Source organism: Lycorma delicatula, chromosome 10 (genome assembly GCF_047948215.1).
Source record: "Lycorma delicatula isolate Av1 chromosome 10, ASM4794821v1, whole genome shotgun sequence".
NCBI lineage: Eukaryota > Metazoa > Arthropoda > Insecta > Hemiptera > Fulgoridae > Lycorma > Lycorma delicatula.
Genome location: NC_134464.1, coordinates 82,260,542 through 82,274,962, shown reverse-complemented (window position 1 = coordinate 82,274,962; position 14,421 = coordinate 82,260,542). Strand labels below are relative to the sequence as shown.

Below are 14,421 nucleotides of genomic sequence, written 5' to 3'. Positions count from 1 at the left end.
AATGATGAAGTTATTGCCCAGACATCCACCTGTTTTTAAAAAACTTGATCATCGTAGGACTAAGTTTATAGACTTAAAGATAATATTTCTCAATCATGTTGAGAAATAAAAAAAAATTTTCCTGAGAAATTGTGTCTTTATTTTTGCACAGACTTACAAAAGGTTCCTGGTATAATTGCCTATTTGAATTAATATTATATTGGGTGAGCAAATATCTTCAAATTTGGCAAGGTGGGGGTAATATTAGGAATGGTGTCAGGTGTCATCTTAGCAAAGATATTTTGAAATTAGATTTTGACTTGATGGAAATTTTAATTACATGAGGTTAGAGCTGTTTTTGAAAATGTGAAGATTTTATCAGTTATAAAATTTCTCACAAATTCAAAAATAAAGATTTTATTTAAAATTTTTAACTTTCTCCAAATTTTTTTCTGATTTTTTTAAATTCAATATCTTTGTTACCATTATAAGTACTGTTATATCTTATACATAAAGTATAAAATACCCAATGCATAGATATTTAAATTAAATAAATATAAAAATAATTATATAAATTAAATTTCATAGTAAAATTAATTCATTTACTAAAATAAATACAATAAATAAGATAAAATGAATAGTATGTAATGCACAGTAATTAACATTAAGTTTTATATACTTATAAAAAAAAAATCACTGCTTTTTCATTCAAACTTGATGTATGTATTTCTGTATAAAAGAACTGTATTTTTATTCTGCTGCAGAAATTTTGTTTAAGTTCATTCAGTACATATTCTCAAAGTGAAGCATCTTTAAACACTTCCTGGATCTGAAACCTTTTCTGTAAATTAGTAGATGTGTGTGAAATTAGTGTTTCACAAATTGGCAGCAATCGTAGTATGGATAGTATCATATTTTTGCTTATTCTTTATATTAATTTTTGTTGTGTAACTTGCATGTGATACGGTTCACATGTAGGTTTGAAATACCCATCATTAAACAGCACACAATTCTATAATTTTGAGCTTTGCTTAAAAAAAAAAACACTGATCAAAACATTAACAATGTTTGAATTAGCTTTTGGTGAAATGCTAATGAATAACTCAAGTTTTTGAGAGACAGTGGGTTTATGTGTACTAATATATTTATGTTCCTCATCTGAGATGCCTATCTACTACAACAAATGGTGGAAACAGTATTTCTTTTTTTTTTTAAATTATATTAAATAATGTGGTTAATCTTATAATGTGTTATGTTCTCAATAAATTGTTTGTCAGCACAATAATACATGGTGGTCAAGAGTTACTTTACCCACCTCAGTGTAGCGTATTTTATCTGATCATATTATGTTATCACAGCATATCTATTATACTCTTCCAATTAATTACCTGTTTATTCATACATATTTGTTAGTTGAAATTGACTTTAATTAAAGGGATTCTAGGATAATGATGAGATTGCTAGTAAAATAAAGCAGCTGAAGGAGATTCTAAGAATAGGTTCTTTTTAATTATTGTAAAAAGCTGCATGAATGTTTGCACAAGTATGTAGCTAGCAAAGGAAATTAGTTTAAAATAAATATGTGTTAGAAATTTTTCTTGTACACTGGTTTTATAGAATAAATGTATTTTGTTAACATTTTAAAATAGTTGAAAAGAGTACTGATAGATTTTACTTTTTCCTCACTTTAAAAATTCACTTCTAAAAAAAATTAGTGTTATTTTTTAAAACAATTTTTTTTAATGCACATTTTGTCTACTGCTTTATTGATTATTGTTTTCTGTCACTTTATTATTGCAGGTACGATTGTCTTGTTTTTCTGTGCTTGTTGAAAGTAAAAAAACAACTGAATGTTTTACTAAAAAAGAATTGGAAATTATTAGAACTTTTTTTATTTATAATGTTAATGATTATAATTCAGCTGTTCGTCATCAGAAATTAAGTTTAATCAATAAGGTATTTATTTATTTATTTATATTATTATGGTAATTATTTAATTGCAATTTGTTATTTATGTGAATAACAACTGAATTAGAGCAAAAGTTCGTTATAACAAGATTTGAAAATTGTTATAATCACTCATCATTATTGAACTAGATATTTAACTTATCAAGCATATATTAAATTTAATTTTGGATTCTTCATTATTCTTGTGTTTATAATCATATTATTATGCTTATAGTATGAATAACATTTTAATGTAACCGAGTGTACATCACATCATCGCGATATTAGAAAAATTGAGATACTTAGAGAGATCTTTTTTTGTAAATTATATATAGCAAATTTAGGAAAGAATGATTGTAATTTCTTATTACAAAAATCTTCTGTAGAAGTCAAAACTTGTATATTATAGCTTTTAAATTTCCAATACCTCTTTTTATAAATGTGAAAAGTAATATTATGCATGTTACTAATGTATTTTTAATTTATTTTTTATTAACCACCAAATAAAATTATACTAAAGAAGATTTCTAATATTCTGTTTGATTTCTGGACTTCCTTTTGACCAATTGTTACATAGAAAAATCAAAGTAAATTTCATCACATGCACTGGAAATAGATGAAATCATTTTATATGGTAACCTTGATATATTTGGGATTCATTTTTTTTCTCAACATTCTTGGTTATCGATAACATTTGGTAAACAATTAAAAGATACTTCCATTCTTTCAATCAGACGTACTTCATTGCTCATTCAAGCAATTGAAATCTGTCATTATAGCAATTTTAGGTACTAAAACACTTTCACATTAACTGAAAAGTTTTGAATTTAAAGCATACTGACAGTGTACAGAAAAAGATGAAATTTCACAGTGCTCTTCTTGTTAAACTGTAAATGTACTATAACATTAGTTACAAATATACAAATGCTCATTTTACTTACATTTATTGTGTGTAGCTAGTATTTAATTAAATGTATTATGCAGTATTTAAAATTAAACACAAAACAGTGATAAAAATTGTTGATATTCTTTATTATAAATAATACAATGCCAGTCTAGGGTTAATGAAAAAATCTGTATTCACTTGAATCTTGCAGTTATGATTTTGCCAGTTGTATATTTTATTTTATTTAGGTATATACATCATAAATTTTTTAAACTTTTAAAATTTTTACTTGAAGAGATTATTTTTTATGTACCTATATTTACAGTAAAGATTAAAGTTAAAATTGAGGAATAAAGAAAATTTGAAAAGAAATCATAATAATAATAATGGATTAACATATATAATTACATTCTTACGTTACATGCTTGAAACAAAGTAATACAGTAATGTAATTTTAGAAGTCTTCTCTGTAAAATAGCTAATAAATAATTTGTGTGGTGTGACTAAAAATTAACTTATCAAACCTTACTTAAAAGAAATTATAAAAGAAAGCAAAGAGATTAGTGAGGAATCAGTTAATAAATTAATTCTTTTTAAATTATGCAAGATTTTAAAAATAATTAATGATATTTAATCTCTTATACCAGGTGTACAAAAAAGATTTTAATTTGATGTAATATATCTTAGATGAGGTACACAGTGTTGATTTAAGGCTAGAATCAAAGAGTTTTAATTGCGCAAACATCCATAAATTGACTCCTTATCTTCCCACTTTTCAGTATCACTAGCACAGATGGCGACTCCTGAACTGAAAGCCTTCTGTGTTTTTGCAGTTTGATATGAAATATGAATCTGTGGTTACAATTTAACACGTGTTCTGAGGATCAGAATTAAACTTTCTTTGGAAACTTTCTTATGATATGTTGTGTTTGTAATATACTTCTGTTTGGAGTCTAATGAAAAGGGGGAGAGGAAATAAAGACTAAAGATATTTGAACTGTGGGGCATGAAAGAGACTGGAAAAAAATTAAGTGGACAGATAAGGAGAAAACTAAAGTTACAGAAGAGGGTGCAGAAGAGTAGGAGTTTGTATCAGTTCAATCCAGAATATAAAAGCCAACTGGCTGTAACATATGAGTAGAGAAAGGTTGGTTAAAACAGGATCAGTAAAAATTGCAAAGAAAATGACAGAAAAGAGTTATAATAATAAATAATTTAAGAAGAAATGGGAGCTACCAGAAAAGTAAAGTTAAATGGAATAAAAATTATAGATATGGTATAAGGGACCTGCATCACGATTATTTAGTATATAATTTAGTACTATTACCTCTTTTATTTTAACTTTTTTTTTGATCTCTGAATATGTGTAAATTTTTTTTGTCATTTACTGTTTTACACTTTGTTACATTAGCAAAACGTATCTGCAATTTTTAGGTACAGTATTTTATGTGATAACTTATTATTAATTTCATGTGTTAATAAATAAATCATTTTTTTTTAAATTTTATTTCAGCTTTTAACGAGGATTAAAGATAGTGCACAGTCTTTAAAGAAGAATAATAAACCAAAGTCAAAAAAGCATGACCATAGTGAAGAAGAATTAAAAAGCATTATGCTCACTGAATACCAAAATTTTTGTTGTTGGCTTGTTTCTTTCTGTATCAATAATTTGTTTCCAGGTAAGAATTTTCTTTATATTTGTTATTCTTTTATAAATCATTAATGATATTATTTTACAATCCATGATGTATGAATTTTTTTGTTTCTTTCATCACTCTTATCTTTAAAGGAACAATTTATTTAAAATCAGAACAGCATTGTTGACATGAATCATTTTTGTTATTAAATTAACTAAGTTTAATTTTTCATTACACAACTGTTTTGCTGTTTTTTGTTTTTAATTTATTATAAGCTGAGCATGATGATCTTTATATTTTGGTAATTAAAACCAGGTGTACAATGTCTGGGTATTAAAGGGTTGGTTTGGCACATCCAACAGTATGATCAATTGCTGTATAAATTGTAGGAGATAGTGTAGTTATTTATTAAGTATATCCAATTAATCATATTAACAGAAAATTATTAATGTATTACCATTGAAAAATAAAAATAAAAACCTCTGAAAGTTTCAGAATGAAACCTTTAACCAGCTTGATTGATCAGAGGGTTGTAAATGTTAAATACCTGTTATAATGAGTCATTGTTAATGGTTATAGTTTTACCAGTGTTTAACATTTTCTTTTTACTTCCTTGTACAAATTAAAGCCACTTTGACTAGTTTTCGCATGACGTCTATATGTACGTAAATATCTCGCATAACTCAAAAATGATTAGCCATAGGATGTTGAAATTTTGGATTTAGGACTGTTGTAACATCTAGTTGCACACCTCCCCTTTTGATTGCAATCAACTGGACCAAAAATGTATATATAGGGGGTTTCAATTTTGAAACATTTGGATTTCAAACTTTTTCTTAAGTGCAGTAATAAGCCCTCATTGAGAGCTTTTCAGTGATATAACATAAGTGTTGCTTATTTTCATTGGTTATAACCAAATAAACTTTTAATTAATTAAATATTTTGATCAAGGGGAAGGCACATCAGTTCGAATCTGATGTCATCTCCTTTTTTTAAATTTAGATATATTGTTTTATTAATAATTATTAACTTCTGATTGTAAAAGAAAAAATTATAACTAATAATTCAGTTACAATAAAAAAAGAATATCAGAAATTATTAGAGAAATAAAATTTTATGTACTTTTCATGTAAAAAAATGTGTATGTGTAATTTATTTAATAGGCATACAAGGAAGTCATGTAGTCTTCACATCACATTTTTTTAAATTAATTTTTCCCTACCAGTTTTTGATTGTTTGTAAATTAAATAATTTAATTGATCTATTAATTAGAATAGATGCATTTTATTTTTACAGGAGCTTCTTTGGGAAGACGAAGTACTGCACTTTCTATATTAACTCAGTGTCTTGAACTCAGTTTATGGCCTGATTCGGCAAATACTTCAATAAATGCTGAAATTTTACTTCTTTGTTTAACTGATTCATATGAAAATAATAAAATAATGGCAAGAAGAATATTAACCTCTATGCCTGCTGAAATTCTTAATTTTAATGTAGGTTATTTATTTATTTTGATAGTTTATATTATTTCAATATGTCTGCAATATATATTTTAATTATTAACATGTTATATTCCAACTAATTTATTTAAGTCCTGAGAAAGTTTATAAACTGCATATTATTTAAAACTACCTCAAGATATGACTCTTCAACATCTTGAGAAACTAATTAATATCATCTTAAAAAATGAAGTGGTGTGAATCGATTATATTAGGTTTATTAATGTATATTAAGTATACTTCTTGCTGAAAACTAACCACACTTAATAAACCAGTTTCTCTAGATCATTGGAATTGCATCATTGAATGCAGTTTCCATTTGGTTATAAATTGCATTCATTTTTTTACAATACCTTTAAATAAAAGCTTTTAGTTGCTGAATAATTATTCAATATTGTCTTTATCGGCTTAAAATTTAATAATTTAATTGTAATAGATTAATTTACGTGTAGAAAGTTGTCTTATGTGTTGATCTGTTGTGTATTTACTTTTAGATTCTTAGTTTCATGAATGTGTTTTAATATAGAAATCCTTAACTGAAGGAGCATTTAATTTGATGCAATATCTCTTAGATGAGATGTGAAGTGTTGATTTAAGGCTAGAATCAAAAAGTTTTAATTGTACAAACATCCATAGATTGGTTCCCTATCTTCCCATTTAACAGTATCACTAGCACAGATAGCAATTCCTGAACTGAAAGCTTTCTGTGTTTATGCAGTTTTTCTAAATACTGGATATTAGGTTTATTTTAAGTATATAAATAAACAAAAAAAAATTATAAAAAACATAAGATATAATATTTATTTTGTTTTTTTTTCATGGGTTTTTTCTCAGTTCGACACAGCTCTTTTAGAAACCATCGTCCTGTTCCAGATTGGATATTTAATTAGTCAAGAGTGCTGCACTATTTAGGTTCTAAAGGTTGTTTTTTTTTTTTGTAGGCTTTAAAGAATAACTTATTTCGTTAATATTAATTTTTAATTGCATATTATTTAGGTAATGTTCATTATCTAATTAGTGAAATTGATTGTCTTTGTTATCTTATGCAGGAAAAGGATTCTGTACAGCAGGTATTTGAAACATGTTTAAAATTGGGAACAAGTTTCAGGCCTCCTGATTCTATTACTGGGGCATATTTGTTGAGTACACTAATAAGTTTTCCTGAAACAGCTCTTATATTATCAAATATTACAAAACAGTCTTTAGATGAGTAAGTAATGTTATTTATCTTTTTTTAGATAATTTTTTAATTAATTTTAATTAATTTTTTAATAATTGTATTAAAATATAGTCATGTTGAACCAATCATATTTAACTAAGTAGAATTATGAGTTAATAAATACCACCACATAACTTTTTTTAATAGTTATGGTTAATAGCTATAGGACTGACTGGTTTATAAAACATTCGGGAGAACTCCAGATTTCTAATCCAAATATTTAATACAGCTCAGATCCTAGCAATCTGTTGATCTGTTAAATCCACAGATTGCTAGGCTAGATTTTGTTGTTAATTAGAACTAATCTACAGAATTAATTTAGAATCTATTAATATTAAAAAAAAATTGGTCTAAATGAGTTTCAAATTGTCACTCTTGCTTGAGATGTCAAACAGTAACCACTTCAGCAACAGAAAAAAAACATTAATGAAAGAAGAAATATGTTTTTTTTTTTTTAAAGTTGCACATATAAAATTTAACTGAAAACACATTTCTTAGTATTGTTTCTATGTATAATGAGAATTTTTTTCAATAAAATCTCCAGTGGAGATCTGGCTGAACACTTTAGTTGAATATATACAACATGCTGCACAATTCTACGAGAACTCTTTCAGAAACCATTATCCTGTTTTAGATTGGATATTTAATTAGTCAAGATTGCTGCACTATTTAGATTGTAAAGGTTTTCTTGTGAGCACCAATAGATTAGTGATACAGATGATTAACTCTAGTCAAATTACCAAGAGCTGATTGTAATTTAATGTTTATGCATATTTCACCTGAATTTGTATTTTTTATAGGATCTTTTATTAAAGACAAGGGTTTGTTTGCCTAATCTACTTAAAAATAATAAATTATTTACATTAATAATTATATACATATAATAATTGTAAACCTGTGATGATTAAACATTTTTTAAACTTTTTCTTATTGGATATAAATTATAAATTAGTTCACCATCACTCCATATTTTATCACTTATTTTACATCATGAATTGCATATTTTGCTTTTTTTATGGAATACTGACTACCTTATATTTTCAAATTTGACTAATTCCTCATGAAAAATTCTTTAGCTGCCTTTGCTGATTGAGTAATGGCTGAACAAAAACGAACTTGATGTACTTAAATTTTGTTATTATGCGTTTCAGGTAAAATAACTTATGTCACATTTATTACAGCAATTATTAGATTTATGCAAATTTAGAAAATTTTAAAAGATATGGTTACTTTCAATAATATCCTTATTTGCATCGAACAGGTCTTGTAAACTAATTATAACAAATAAAATACTGATTAAACATTTTTTTTTTTTTTTTTTTTTTTTTTGTGTTCAGTCATTTGACTGGTTTGATGCAGCTCTCCAAGATTCCCTATCTAGTGCTAGTCGTTTCATTTCAGTATACCCTCTACATCCTACATCCCCAACAATTTGTTTTACATACTCCAAACGTGGCCTGCCTACACAATTTTTCCCTTCTACCTGTCCTTCCAATATTAAAGCGACTATTCCAGGATGCCTTAGTATGTGGCCTATAAGTCTGTCTCTTCTTTTAACTATATTTTTCCAAATGCTTCTTTCTTCATCTATTCGCCGCAAAACCTCTTCATTTGTCACTTTATCCACCCATCTGATTTTTAACATTCTCCTATAGCACCACATTTCAAAAGCTTCTAATCTTTTCTTCTCAGATACTCCGATTGTCCAAGTTTCACTTCCATATAAAGCGACACTCCAAACATACACTTTCAAAAATCTTTTCCTGACATTTAAATTAATTTTTGATGTAAACAAATTATATTTCTTACTGAAGGCTCGTTTAGCTTGTGCTATTCGGCATTTTATATCGCTCCTGCTTCGTCCATCTTTAGTAATTTTACTTCCCAAATAACAAAATTCTTCTACCTCCATAATCTTTTCTCCTCCTATTTTCACATTCAGCGGTCCATCTTTGTTATTTCTACTACATTTCATTACTTTTGTTTTGTTCTTGTTTATTTTCATGCGATAGTTCTTGCGTAGGACTTCATCTATGCCGTTCATTGTTTCTTCTAAATCCTTTTTACTCTCGGCTAGAATTACTATATCATCAGCAAATCGTAGCATCTTTATCTTTTCACCTTGTACTGTTACTCCGAATCTAAATTGTTCTTTAACATCATTAACTGCTAGTTCAATGTAAAGATTAAAAAGTAACGGAGATAGGGAACATCCTTGTCGGACTCCCTTTCTTATTAGGGCTTCTTTCTTATGTTCTTCAATTGTTATTGTTGCTGTTTGGTTCCTGTACATGTTAGCAATTGTTCTTCTATCTCTGTATTTGAACCCTAATTTTTTTAAAATGCTGAACATTTTATTCCAGTCTACGTTATCGAAAGCCTTTTCTAGGTCTATAAACGCCAAGTATGTTGGTTTGTTTTTCTTTAATCTTCCTTCTACTATTAATCTGAGGCCTAAAATTGCTTCCCTTGTCCCTATACTTTTCCTGAAACCAAATTGGTCTTCTCCTAACACTTCTTCCACTCTCCTCTCAATTCTTCTGTATAAAATTCTAGTTAAGATTTTTGATGCATGACTAGTTAAACTAATTGTTCTGTATTCTTCACATTTATCTGCCCCTGCTTTCTTTGGTATCATAACTATAACACTTTTTTTGAAGTCTGATGGAAATTCCCCATTTTCATAAATATTACACACCAGTTTGTATAATCTATCAATCGCTTCCTCACCTGCACTGCGCAGTAATTCTACAGGTATTCCGTCTATTCCAGGAGCCTTTCTGCCATTTAAATCGTTTAATGCTCTCTTAAATTCAGATCTCAGTATTGTTTCTCCCATTTCATCCTCCTCAACTTCCTCTTCTTCCTCTATAACACCATTTTCTAATTCATTTCCTCCGTATAACTCTTCAATATATTCCACCCATCTATCGACTTTACCTTTCGTATTATATATTGGTGTACCATCTTTGTTTAACACATTATTCGATTTTAATTTATGTACCCCAAAATTTTCCTTAACTTTCCTGTATGCTCCGTCTATTTTACCAATGTTCATTTCTCTTTCCACTTCTGAACACTTTTCTTTAATCCACTCTTCTTTCACCAGTTTGCACTTGATTAAACATACATACATAAATCCACAAAATTAATGTAATAAATAGTACATAAAATTGTGTTTTTATGTTTTGTTTTTTTTTTTTTTTCAGTTTACTATACCCAATAATGTTTTTGATAATAACATTAACAAAATAACACCAATAATAACCCAATAACAACACCAGATATATAAAATAAAATTGTGTAACTTTAATAAAAACATTCTTCATGTTATTTAAACATTTTATGAAATTTCTGTGTTTTAATTTTTTTTATTATTAAAAATTAAAACACAGAATTATTATATTAGTAAATATAATTCATATTATTATGTCTAGACTTCATTAAGTGTGCTCCTACCATGCTGTTATATTTTGTTTCTACTTATTTATTTTTTATTAAAGTGTATATGGCGGTGTTCAGTGCATAATAATTGCATTAGTCCAACAGTTGATAAAGGAACTGAAAGTAGCTCAGATTAATCTTTTGGCTGCTGCAGCTACTGGCCCTCTTCATGGACAAATGTTACTTATCAGACATCATCTGGAAGAAATAAATCTTAGGTAAGTTTTACCTGCAGAATTAATTTTCCTCTTCCAAAACAAACCTAGAATATTTTGAATTGTTAAGCATAGTAAAACAGTATTTTTGTCAGATTATAATATAAAAGTATATGTAAAAAAAAAAAATATTGTTTTTTAGCAACTAATGTACTTCTCCCCATTCTCTAGTACTAGATTCCCAAAATGTTTTATATATACTAAACAAAAATTTTTTAGTAGCTTGAACTGCTAAACAAAAATTAATGAGTCACTATTAACCACAATGTCCTGATTTAATTATTTATTTTACCTATTTATAAAGGTTTGATTGTCATATCACATTTATCTTTCTATAATTGAGTGCAGTATGATAATACCAAATGTGTGATATATTTAGCTGTCATTTTAGTAGATTTTAGTATATTCTCTCTACCTGCATTTGCCTTTGACAGAATATATGAGAGAAATATACTTAATGTGTGCTGATCTTTGTGAGTTAGAATACCAGTGATTTGTAGCTTGAATATTGGTGAGTGAACAGCACATTTACTATAAATATAAATACAGATTTAAATGCTGTTTATTCACTTGCATTCCAACTATAAATGAAAGACCTGTACCCAGACAAGATATTCTCAAAACGTCAAATAGTGCCATGTCTAAATCAGTGAATTATTATTTTGAGAGATTTGTCTATGCCCTGTTGTGGGTTTCAGGTACAACTTAACACTACCATAGTAAAGTCACTTGCGTCCTGCCAGTCCTCCATTTAAGGCATAAGAACCAACCAAAAAGCAAACATTATAAATTACCAAACATCAAGGGCCTGACCCAGACTGGACAATCCTATTTACCTATTGCATGAAAACTCAAAATTAGTTGAATTAGTTGATAAGGAAAAAATGGCACCTTCAAAGATTATTCATGACTTGCCATTTATTTTCATTCATAAAATGACCTCAGCAAAACACAACCATCCCAAATTTTTAAACTGCAGTTCCTGCACTTCCTGTCTGTCCTGAACGGTAAGGACATACCACTATCCATGCAAGTGTAAACCTCACTGGTTTGATTTTACCATCACATCGCTTTGTATTATCAGCTGCCCACAATGCAACTTTCTCTGGTCATTTACAGATCAATAAATGAACTATTACCCCCAAAATTTAGATTCCTTGTGGATCATGATATTTTTGGTAGTGTCTGGCTTATGTATTCGTAGATATATAATCTAAAATTCTTTATACCTAATGATATTAAAATAACATTAAGAAGTTACTTCATCTAGTGAAATAATTTTTAAATGAACATCCATTTCAAAAAATACTTTAAACATTACTTTTACATTACTTTTAACTGATCACTTCAGCAAAAATATCGTTGTGTTCAAGCTGTTAGTATGAAATGGTGGTTCAGTTGAAATATTGTACAATTATTTAATCTTCTAAAGATTGACCACAATTTTGAGGAAGTATCTCTATGTTAATATTAAACAATTTTTTCTTCTTTCTTAAGTCATTCCCTTCATTCATTATTAATATTTTCAAAGTAATAAGCTTGTATAACAAATTGAAATATTATTTTGTCCTCATTTGATCTGGAAACCATCATTTTGCATTCATTTCAGTGCACAAATATAAGAAAACGTTAAAAATAGAATAAATTTTTATAAATAATTTCATTTTCTTTATTTTTGTTGTGTTGGTAAAGATTTTTAATAAAACAGTTTAAGATAGTAAAAAAAAAACTTTTTTAAGTTCTAAATTGTAACTCTATTTCAGTTAGAAATATGCACAATCCTTAACTATTTCCTTTGGATTCTAATGGGACATTAAATGCATTATTAATGCTTCAGTCTAAATTTATTTATTTCTAAAACTGTTTATTCAATGTCAGGTTGACTTCCGTAAATATTTAAATACTTTCTCTATGATTATAAAAATTTCACAGGTTCTCTCATATATATATATACACGAGGCACATTCAATAATTAACAAGACAATTGATGTAGAGAAAAAATGATTTATTCAATGACAATGAAACTTATACTACTTTTCAACATAGTCTCCAGCAACATGTAGACACTTCTCCCATCATTCTATGAGGTTTCTGATTCCTGCAACATAGAAGTCTTTACCTTGCTGTTTGAATCACTCGTGTACTGTTTTTTTGACCACTTCATTAATGTCAAACTTTTTGTTGCATAAAAAGTCTTGAATGCGGCAAACAAAATGAAAATCAGCCAGAGCGAGGTGTTGGCAGTAAGGAGAATATGGCAACACCTACTAACCCAATTTCTCAAGTGTTTTTCCTGTTCTAAGAGCGATATGAAGGCGCACATTATCATGTAAGAGAACCATAACTTTGAGAGAGCACCCTAACCTTTTTGTCCTATCACAGATCTCATTTTCTGTTGGAGCATGTGAGAATAGTACTCACTGTTCATGGTACATTTTTCTTCTAAATAATCACTAAAAATTGGGCGTTGCAAGTCCCAGAAGACTGCCAACATCACTTTACCAGTTAACATGTTAGTTTTGAATTTTTTTTTTGGTGAGCAACTCCAGATGTTTCTAATCAAGACTTTGCCATTTGGATTCAGGCTCAAAATGGTGTATCAATGTTTCATCACAGGTTACTGTAGATCTAGAAAGTCATTACCTTCCACTTCAGACTGTTCTTTAAGCTCAGAAAAAAAGCAAATCTGGGTGTCTGTGCGCTTGAGTCAACTGTCTTGGAACCCATCTAGAACACATTTTGCGATTATTCAGCACATCATGAATGATTGAATGTGCGGTTCCCAACACTAATATTAAACAAACTAGCAATTTGGGAAATTTCAACTCACCTGTCTTCATGAATAAGATCATTTATCCAATTCTGTAGCGTGGTAGTTAAAAGTTTAACTGGTCTTCCAGAGCGATGGAGATCAATCACACTTGTTCTGTCCAAATTAAACTGTTCCACCCACTTACACACGTTACTGCGGTTTAAGCACTTTTTACTTTACTGTTTCAACATTCTTAGTAAATTTCTGCCGGTTTCATACCTTCTAATAGCAAAAATCTTACACTTAACATTGCTCTTCCGGTGTACATGTTTCAAGTGGAGCTAACATTCTGAAATCAACAAAAGAGGTTATGTTTATATTAATTATGATCAAACAGCTGATTAAATGTGTTCCCAAGGTTGTCACCTTGACCCTCAAAAAGTTTTATTGTCATTGAAAGTACTGTTTTTTCTCTGCATCAATTTGTCTCGTTAATTACTTAAGTCCCTCATACTAATCAAATGGTTAATTTGTGAATAATAAATTTTGTTTCAGTGAACTTTGCTCATCATTAAAATGGAGGGAGTTGATTGGGCAAGTAGTAACATTGTGTTTTGAATGCAGTGCAGCTGTAGCAAGTGTCGTAAGCAGTGATTCACCTGAAGGTCATTTACCTGTTGATGTTCCACAATTGGGTATTAATATACTTATACATTATATTAAATTTCAAATTGTTTTTTATCTATTTACTGATACAAGAGTATTTAGTTAGTAAAAAAATTAAATAATGAAGAGAAATTATTTTATTATAGTGGATGAAAATCCCATATTTATAGGGTCCAC

The 14,421-nt window shown here is 28.2% G+C and overlaps 1 protein-coding gene across 1 annotated transcript in view; it reads left to right on the top strand.

Moving 5' to 3' along the window:
- The window catches only part of THADA (Thyroid adenoma-associated protein homolog), a 72,777-nt gene that overhangs the window by 21,799 nt on the left and 36,557 nt on the right, over positions 1-14,421 (top strand). The window contains exons 11-16 of the mRNA XM_075376359.1: positions 1,780-1,935; positions 4,326-4,491; positions 5,746-5,942; positions 6,998-7,158; positions 10,671-10,829; positions 14,134-14,273. Coding sequence (XP_075232474.1) covers positions 1,780-1,935; positions 4,326-4,491; positions 5,746-5,942; positions 6,998-7,158; positions 10,671-10,829; positions 14,134-14,273 — 979 coding nt within the window. The remainder of the gene's footprint in view (positions 1-1,779; positions 1,936-4,325; positions 4,492-5,745; positions 5,943-6,997; positions 7,159-10,670; positions 10,830-14,133; positions 14,274-14,421) is intronic.